Raw genomic sequence first — 10,214 nt, 5'->3', positions numbered from 1 at the left:
TCGAAGCGATATCCCAATTCGTCGGTCACGACGTGACTCGTAGTGACCGACTGAAAGGGAACAAATCCATCATGGCGATTCAACTTTAAACCATAATAGCTGGCCAAAATATAAGTCCATAATCCATAATAATGCTTCCTCCACATATTTGTTCCGTAATGCTACATTTCACCCCATGAAGAAACAAACTCATCTACATCTTGGATGGCCTGAGGATGACAAAATTTCAGCAAACTTTCATTTTTGGTGAACCATTCCTTTAGTGGGTTTGACCCCATATATAGTGAATGGTTTGTCACTATAATTATACTACAAAAGAAATGAGTAACATTTTACTCGAAGCCTTTATGTATAATGCATTATATCTTCTCATAAATAAGATATAAAGTCAAAATGAATTAACATCTGCAGATTCCTTGGTTGTTTGTCCCGTGTTTGAAAGCGTTATACTTTCTGAAAGGTGTAACAATGAATAGAACAGTATTATGAAGTATTATAACTGAGGTTACAATTATTCATGAGATCAGTGCATTATAAAGTGCATAATTAATGCATTCAAAGTATGTTTATAATGCATTATATATAACTGTTACCAAGAAATGCTCCAGGCTCAATTAAGTACCCATGGCTGCATTTGCAGGGCATATCATGTGAAAGTTCCCACGTGCACATATAGATACCCTATGTGCGTACTAAAGTTTAAAATGTTTTGATGCTTGAATGGACAGTCTTGTCAATCTCCTAAATTGTATGTCATCACAACACGCTCAATTCATGAGCCACGCATGACCAGTGACTCCGGATATTCATGTACTCCTGCGGAGAGACAGTGTCGGATCGTTTCAGTGTGGACGCCATCGATTTTCTGGAGCTCAAACTGAACATCATGATGTGTAGAGCATGTAGAGTAAAAGCTGCAGATTCCCTGTCACATACTTCACCACTCCATGCGTCTTAAAAAACAGTCAATAAACATCTGATGAGTAAGTGTTTTCTCGGGATAGATTATTGATGGAGTCTGTCTGCATTAGGTTTGGATCCTGTCAAACCGGCACACCCTCTCATCCCGAGTCTTATTATAGCATTAGACGCATCCTATCAGTGGTTACGGTCTCGTTTCAATAAGGTTTGACTGATGAATGTAGAATAGGAATTAACCCAGAGGGTCAAGCCTGTTATATTAATGCAATTACTACCGATAAAGAACTTAATAAGTCATGTTTATATTAGAGCCCGACCGATATATCGTTTTGCCGATATTATCGGCCGATATGAGCCTGTCGCCGATATACATTGGTATCGGCGAATATGCCGCCGATATGAAAATTTTTTTACGGAACATATAACGCAGATAAAATGCTTGAAATGGTGTAATTACTTAGTTTGTCCAGCAGAGCGTGCTCCATTGTTTGCTACTGGCGACCTGGATGAAACGCTTTAAAACTTAGTCTATGGAAAACCATTGAAACTTTGAACGGCCATATCTCCGTAACGGCGTGGCGAATCCGCACCAAATTCGGGGGATCCCTTCAGCTCGAAGAACCCTCTCGAACGCGAATCGAGTGTACGTCTAGAGGCCCGCTTTCGATTGAGACCATCACCGCGTCGATAGCCCCCGGGGTTCGGGAGTTATGGGTGGTTAAATTCGCGGTCCGGCGCCGACCAATCAAGCGTTTTATATTATAAAATATATATACAATTTATATTGTATTTATTTACAGAGGTATATTATGTCACACTTCACACTTCTCTAGTAAGTTTCGTCTGTGTGTGAAGACAGTAGCGCAAATCCGTGAATGAATGTTCAGATGTGAAATAAACTTTAAGGAATAAAGTTGAATGGAATTTAATTGAATTAAAGTTGAATAAACTTCAACTTTACTGGATCCCTGCCGATTATTATTATTATATTATTTGCTTAACCACTTTTAAATGGCTTTTTGGTTGATTTTAGTCAGAAAACGTAAAGAAAATGACATACATACAGCAAGATAATATAATTTCACTTAACGTACCTGGCCTATCACTTGAAGCAAACATCCATCCCTTCTTAAAAGTCTGTGTTAAAAGAGAGCTGCCTGTTGCGCCATTTAATTAAGCCGACTGCTGTAGCCTATATCCAGCTTAGGCTGTTTTCCCTAAATTTGTATATATACTGTTTGAATGACAGCTTGGTAAATCTGTTGGCAATCAAATATTCAATATCGCTACTCATCATAAGTACTTGGTACATTATCAGCGCAGCGGCAGACGTTCAAACTAATATCACGTAATTTACGTCTCTTTGATGAGTGGTTTATATCAGAAGGGAGGCTAGCCTCCCTTGCGAGGGTTCTTTTCCCAACACTCCTCAGCGCTGAAAGTGAACACTCGATGGTGATTGGCTAATGTTTTTTACCAACGGAGGCACGAGAGTTCAGCGCTTGCTCGGCCTCCCCCTACCCTTCTCTATCACCTAGCGGTTGTAATTACATCAGCAGATTCGGCACATTCGCGATAGAAAAGCGGCACTTTCGCGTTATGATATTACAACTGTGAAATTACAAACAAAAAATACACATTCTGAGACATGAACTGAAATGAATTGTGAATTTTATTAACATTAAATCGTCCTCCTCCCATTTTCATCTCAAAATTATGGGGAAGCTGTGCCTCCCCTGCCTCCCCCGACGAGCCGCCACTGCTGTACTATAATATACACAAAGAATATCAGCCGATATATCGATATCGGCCTTTTTTTACTCCCTAATATCGGTATCGGCCCCAAAAAACCCATATCGGTCGGGCTGTAGTTTACAACCCCAGCGCTCTCTAAAACCCAAAGAACCACAACACTCACGTGCCAAACAATTACGCTTTCTTGTTTTATACATTCTCAGAATAAAAGGTACAAAATCTGTCTATACTCTTTCAAAATGCAATACCATTTAGGTACTAATATGTACATTTTAGGTATTGATATGCATCTTTTAGAGGTAAATAAGGTACTTTTTAAAAAAAAAGGTACCGCCCCAGTGATAGCTTTCGTACCTTGTTTTCTGAGTATGTAGATACTATTTGCACTTGAATGTGGTATAAATTAGTGTTATTTTTGTATTATACTATTTGTTCATATTTAGATTAGCTTTTATTTTCAGTTTTCATTTTAATTATGATACTTTTAGTAGTTTTGGTATTTCTATGTGCTTTTTTATTATTTATTTTTGTCTTTAGCTTTAAGTTATTTTTTTATTTCAGTTTAGATTGAATCATTTTCATCTTCAGCTTATTTCAGTTTAAACCATGCCATGTCAACATTTCTAATTTTTTCTTTTTAAGTTTAAGTTTGTCATCCAAAATGTAAAAAAAGTTTGATTTTATTTCAACTAACAAAAATGTAACAACATTTTTTAAAATAATTTTAGCTAGCAAAAAAAAACAAACAAACAAAAAAAAAACTGGTACAATTTGGGGTTTCATAAATTTGATTTATTTATTTTGAAGCAAGGAAGCCACAAATCTCACATTTGTTGAACAGCTTTAAGCTATAATATATAATACAACAGGAAAAGTAGCTAGTTGTAAATGTATCAATTTTGATGCATATATATTAAAAAAAGTATTTTTAGAAGAAAAGCAAGCGTGAAAGTCCACTCCTATACCATGGTGAAAGCAAACTGTACAAAAATTTATGAATGAAATCATACAAATTAACAACCAATTCACCATGAGAGTTTGAAACGTTTTTTTTTTTTTACCTTTTCTAATATATATATATTTTTAGGCCTGTGCTTCTTTACCATGTTAAACAATTTTGGTATCGTTATCCTTTTTAACAATGGAACATCTAGGCATCAAGGAAGTCAATCCGTTTCCTCAGTTTCTATAAAAAAGGTGAATCATTTTAGAACCTTTGACAGTTATTTTTTTTCAACATGTAAAGTTTATTTCTAGAAAATAATTATTGTTATTATTAAACATTTTTAATGTTGTAACAGTATTCAGGCATGCCCTCAAAATTGCTACCCTCATATAAACAATCATAAAAACAGCTCATAATATTTAGTTTGACCTCTCAAGCTCTTTTCCTAAAGTTACTTCCTTTCACAAGATTGTTTTATGCATTTTTTCGAAGTATCGCACTCTATTTTGCATCATATCTGTGGAAAGCTCCTATCAAATGCTTTAGATTTACATACACATCAGTAACATGCAGGGTATGCCGAATTATGTATTCCTGACGAGTTTTGCACGTATGTTAATACGTCACAGCACAAACTCAAACTCGGACCAGATCCAGGAGCAGCTCTTCACACCTAAAACTAGAAGAAAGCACTAAATGTCCCTCTCTGCCCTCCACAGGAAGCTGCACCAGCAGTTTGAGATGTACAAGGACCAGGTGAAGAAGATCGGAGAGGAGGCTCCGAAGAACCCGGAGCAGAAGGGAGACTCGCCCACCTGTGGGATCTGCCACAAAACCAAGTTTGCCGATGGCTGCGGCCACGTCTGTTCTTATTGCCAAACCAAGTTCTGCGCGCGCTGTGGAGGACGCGTCTCCCTCCGCTCCAACAAAGTACGTCTGACTCCTCTCTCTCACCGTAGAGTCTGTAGACACGTTGTATAGAAACCCCTTCACCACTGTGTCTGTACTGTACAGTATGACGGATTTCTACATCTTTCATGTTGTATCTGAATTTGGTGGTTTTTGATTACACAGGAAGTTAACCGTTTCACCTCATGACTACAAGAGGGTGCTGAAAATATTCCAATATCTAGTGAAGGGCTGTCCAAACTCGGTCCTGGAGGGCCGGTGTCCTGCAGAGTTGCATAGAAACTTCCAGTCAGGTGTGTTGAGGCAAGTTGGAGCTAAACTCTGCAGGACACCGGCCCTCCAGGACCGAGTTTGGACAGCTCTGATCTAGTGTCTCCATAACTGCAGCTGCTGTCTTTCTAATGGCCTCCTCAGCTCTTGATCTGAGGACAGAAGACTATGACAGTGCTGGGTAGTTGTAGTCCATTACTGATTACATATTACATGACAAAAATTGTAGTCAGTTGCATAATCCATTATATTTAGGGGTGCACATAAGTTCTTCAGCCTGGTTCTCATAAAAGAGAACCTGGAGATTTGGTTTGGTCCTCACACTGCGCATAGATAATACTGTTGCACTTTATTTTATTTTTTTTATTTTTTATAAAATAACTAAATAATAAAGTGTGATAATACTGTTATGTTTTAAAATAAAAAGGGAGTATTAAATACAAATACAACTATTTTATATTAAACTTAAAAATAAAATGCTAATATTTACTTCTTTTTTTAAAAGATGAATTTTCATTATTTTCAAACTTAAAATCAGCAGGCTTTTATTTTGGCGGGTTGCCGGCAAGTAAGTATATGCGCTTCCGGGTTTAGCGACTGAAGCACAGCACATCAATAAATGAAATGTCACAGTTTTGCATTGCATTTGCATTTTGCATATACTTACTGAATTTATCTATTCAGTTTGAATAGAAATCTTATACAGTATTACAGTTTGTCGATCTAAAATGGTAATTGGTCAGCTGTCAACCATGTCGGTACGCCAATGTGCTGTCAGAACTTATTTACACAGCGCATTTTGGTCACGCATGCGCACCTGCGTACCACTTATGTGCACCCCTGTATATTACATATTTTAGGCAATATATATATACATCATCTGAAAGCTGAATAAATAAGCTTTTCATCGATGTATGGTTTGTTATGACAATATTTGGCCGAGATACAACTATTTGAAAATCTTGAATCTGAGAGTGCAAAAAAAATCACAATATTGAGAAAATCGCCTTTAATGTTGTCCAAATGAAGTTCTTAGCGATGCATATTACTAATCAATTAAGTTTGAATATATTTACAGTAGGAAATTTACAAAATATCTTTATGGAACATGATCTTTACTTAATGTCCTAATGATTTTTGGCATAAAAGAAAAATCAGTAATTTTGACCCATACAATGTATTGTTGGCTATTGCTACAAATATACCCCAGCGACTTAAGACTGCTTTTGTGCTCCAGGGTCACAAATTAAGTGAAAGTTTGGGAATGCCTGCATTACATGTAAATAAGAAATAACGTGAATTTGTGCATTTTAACGTGTTTGAAAGACAAAAGCCCTCCAAAAGCATTGTAATAAATGGTTACCCCCTGTGATAATGTGATAATAACACAGAGTAATAATTCAAATAAACATGAATGTGTTCATCAGATGCAATGCTGACAGGCAGAGAAAACACTTTTTCAAACTGAAATGATTTTTGTAAATCCAGAGGTCAAGTGACTGGTCTGCGTGTGAATCTCCACAAAACTGGACGACTTTCTGAATGTTTATAAGCGGTAGATGATAAGATGAAAAAGAAAATGACGGAGAATCAATAAATAATGATTCATCTATTGCTGTTATATAATTATGTAATCAATGAGTATTTTACATGTAATATCTAATTACAAGTGGAATCTGATTACATAATCTAGATTACATGTAATCAGTTACCACCCAGCACTGCCTATATACATATGTAATAGTACACACACACATTCTTCAAGCAGTTCACTAGTTTGCAAATATGTATATTTTCAACATGCTGTCGCCACCTAGTTATCTAAATGAGTGTCTGCAAGAGGATTACAAATCTGGACATTTTGAGAGACTGGAGAAGAGATATGCTGATGAGTAATATCAGAATGAACTTTTACTTAATTGTAATGTTTTAATAAACCGATATGGCTAGGAACTATACTCTCATTCCGGCGTAATAATCAAGGAACTTTGCTGCCGTACCATGGGTGCAGCAGGCACAATGATATTACGCAGCGCCTCTAGGGGAGTTGGAAAATGAGCCTATTTTCAAAAATAGTGGAGTGTTCCTTTAATGAAAGCAACACAGGAGGTTGTTCAGTACTGTTTCCACTAGTGGGCATCGTCTCCCATTATACTCCACACAGTGATTCAGCCTTTCCTCTGTGCCTCATGTTTGATTTCAAACACCTATTATCACATTTTTGTCTAACTGCAGTTTTCAGTGAACCACTGACGTTTAGACTTGAATACATGAATCAATACTAATATTACAGTACATTCCCCTCTGTTCCTCTCGGTTTCTTTCTTGTTTTTTTTCTTTCTCTCGCACACGTTCCATTTCATCACACTCTCACTTTCTCGCATTAATTTACAGAAGGGGGACAAATTGTTCAGCAGCTCCTCGTTTTCTTAGTGTTTATTTTTTCTTTATGGTTTTATCATTATGATTAAATTCTCACAAGCCCTTTTACCATGGACCATTAATATTGTGTAATAGTGAATTACAATGGCATTCGGATGTATCCAGAAATAATGCACTTAATTGTCACATGCTGCGGGCAGATTATTGTCTCATTAGAGTGAAAGAAAATGAAATGCTTAGGACTATTAATATATTTATAATACCATTATATATATATATATATATATATATATATATATATTTACACTACAAAAGTTTGGGGTTGGTTCAAGATTTTCTAATGTTTCAGAAAGAAGTCTCCATGCTCAGCAATACTTCATTTATTTGATAAAAAATACAGTAAAAACTGTAATATTGTGAAATATTATGACTACAATTCAACATAACTGTTTTCTATTGTAATATATTATAAAATATCATTTACTCCTGTGCTTAAAGCTGCATTTCCAGTCTTCAGTGTCACATGATCCTTCAGAAATCATTCTAATATGCTGATTTGCTGCTCAAGAAACATTTCTGATTATTATCATCATCAATACTCTATGCAATATTTTCTCTTGATTTTGAGGTGAGGTGAGGTTCATCAGGTTTCCAGGTCGATTTGACACTCGCACTAAAGTAACTGACTGGATATCCAAGAGGAAAGCTGTTCGCTGCACAGGATTACATACTGTACGTAACTGTGGCATAATTTCAAATGATTTATTTAAACAAGCGTCACTTCATTTAATGTTGTGAAAACAGATCCTGAGCTTTGTTTGTTGTGTAGATTAGCTCACCTCAGACAGCTGCTTCAGCCAGACAGTTGCTTTCAGTGTATGGAGATTATTTACATCCTAATTTGTCGGCCGCCTGTGCTCTCTGCCCTCGGAGGAACAGAGGAATGTGGAAAATAACTTTACTGATGGTCAATTGTTAATCAGTGACTAATTCACTATTCACAGCTCATGAATGATGAATGCTGTGCATAATGCATAGTGTTTAGTGAGGGTACAGCAGCAGGAAGATCTGTACATGTTTCTGATGAGATAACACTGCGATAAACAGCACTTGTATGTAGTTAGCAGCAATGGTCACCCAGCTTGAATTCTTGTTGGTGGAGGCAAAGACTGTGTAGGTCTAATTCAAGCGTCACAACAAGGAAACAGTATAGTGGGTTTTGATGAGATCTCAGCGCTGAGGTTTTAAATCAGAAGAAACCAAAATATGTATTTATCTAGATGGCAGTTTTTAGATAAACTGTTTATGCACTTACTTGGCACATGAGGTTTTGTTTGATTAGTTTCCCCGGCTTGAGATCAATATGGATGATTGCGGCATAATTGTGTGAAATGAAGTGAACTGTGATGAATTTGGACTTTGGAAGCTGACTGGAGCTCAGTGGGTTGTTTTATTCCCATGGTGCGGTGGCTGTCATGGACACCGGCGCTGCTGTGTCTGATGTCAGTGTCAATGGCTGCACATGTTAGTGAGGCCATGGATTGAGTTCCCGCGCAGTGCTAGATGACCAGATTCTTTTTCAGCGCTGGGACAGTGATGTCATGGAGCTCTTGCTCCACGCCCTTAAACACACACACACACACACACACACACAAACACACACGTTGTGTTTTCATGTTTTATGGGGACATTCCATAGGCGTAATGGTTTTTATACTGTACAAACTGTATGTGCTATTGCCCTACACCAACCCTACCCCTAAACCTACCCCTTACAGGAAACTTTGTGCATTTTTACTTTCTCAAAAAAACTCATTCTGTATGATTTATAAGCTTGTTTCCTCATGGGGACCTCAAAAATGTCCCCACAAGGTCAAAATTTACTAGTATTACTATCCTTGTGGGGACATTTGGTCCCCATAATGATAAATACACCAGGTACACACACACACACACACACACACAGCATTTCATATGGGAGGACAAATGACAAAAAAAAAACACTTTATAATAATAACCATTATAATAACATGAACTAACCATAAAATGCATTTATAGTGGGTATCGATACCTTATAATTTGAATAACTGCAAGTAGTAATTCTGAATAATTGAGTTGTTAAATAATTCTACTTTAAAAGGATCAACACCCAATTCTGTGTGCTATGTGTTAAAATGCATAGCTAAATATTATATTATACTGTGGCTGGGCATGTTTATGAAAAGATCTAATGCATTAAAATGTGCATTATTATGAACGCCTTTATAATGCATTCAAGGAATAGTTCACCCAAAAATGAAAATTTGCTGAAAATTGTCACCCTCAGGTCATCCAAGATGTAGATGAGTTTGTTTCTTCATTGGAAAAAATAATTGGAGAAATTTAGCATTACATCACTCAGCAATGTGTCCTCTGCAGTCGATGGGTGCCGTCAGAATGAGAGTCCAAACAGCTGATAAAAACAGCTGGTATTTTGGCCAGAAGAGATGGTTTAAAGTCAAAAATTACTAATTGATGGACTGGAGTGGTGTGAACATGCAGAGCATCCATTGAAGAGCAAGTGACGTAATGCTACATTTCTCCAAATCTGTTCAGATGAACAAACTAACTCTTCTACATCTTGGAAGTCTGACGTTTTCACTGAAAAGGTCCAGTTATGACTTTCTGATTAAACATTTTGAGGTCAAATAATTTCAAATAAAATAAAATAAAATGAATCATTTAAAAAATAGGGTGAATATTTGTTTCATGTCAATTTAGTGCTAACACAAACATTATTATATAGACATTAAAATAGCTGTGCAAGGTAATGAAACTTTTACCTAAATTTTCAGATGCATATTTGAACCGACCTTATTTTTTTTTTATTAAGGATTACTAATTTAATAAACGTTATCATAAAGTTTTGAACCCCTTTAACTTTTAATGCTTTACAGATGTGCTTTCCGAGTATCCCTGAAGGCTACTTGATTTTAGATGAGTTGTTTCCACTTATTTCAGACACGTGTGTGTGTGTGTGTGTGTGTGTGTGT

General features: G+C 36.5%; 1 protein-coding gene across 2 annotated transcripts in view; it reads left to right on the top strand.

The window, feature by feature from the left end:
* Positions 1 to 10,214, top strand: part of LOC107668707 (regulating synaptic membrane exocytosis protein 2-like) — a 162,303-nt gene that overhangs the window by 15,439 nt on the left and 136,650 nt on the right. For both annotated transcript variants that reach the window (XM_016460673.1, XM_016460674.1), the window contains exon 5: positions 4,342 to 4,552. In XM_016460673.1, coding sequence (XP_016316159.1) covers positions 4,342 to 4,552 — 211 coding nt within the window. The remainder of the gene's footprint in view (positions 1 to 4,341; positions 4,553 to 10,214) is intronic.

This window comes from Sinocyclocheilus anshuiensis, unplaced genomic scaffold, assembly GCF_001515605.1.
Source record: "Sinocyclocheilus anshuiensis isolate Anshui unplaced genomic scaffold, SAMN03320099.WGS_v1.1 scaffold108, whole genome shotgun sequence".
Lineage (NCBI taxonomy): Eukaryota > Metazoa > Chordata > Actinopteri > Cypriniformes > Cyprinidae > Sinocyclocheilus > Sinocyclocheilus anshuiensis.
The sequence above is the reverse complement of the archived record's forward strand: the minus strand, read 5'-3'. Positions and strand labels throughout refer to the sequence as shown.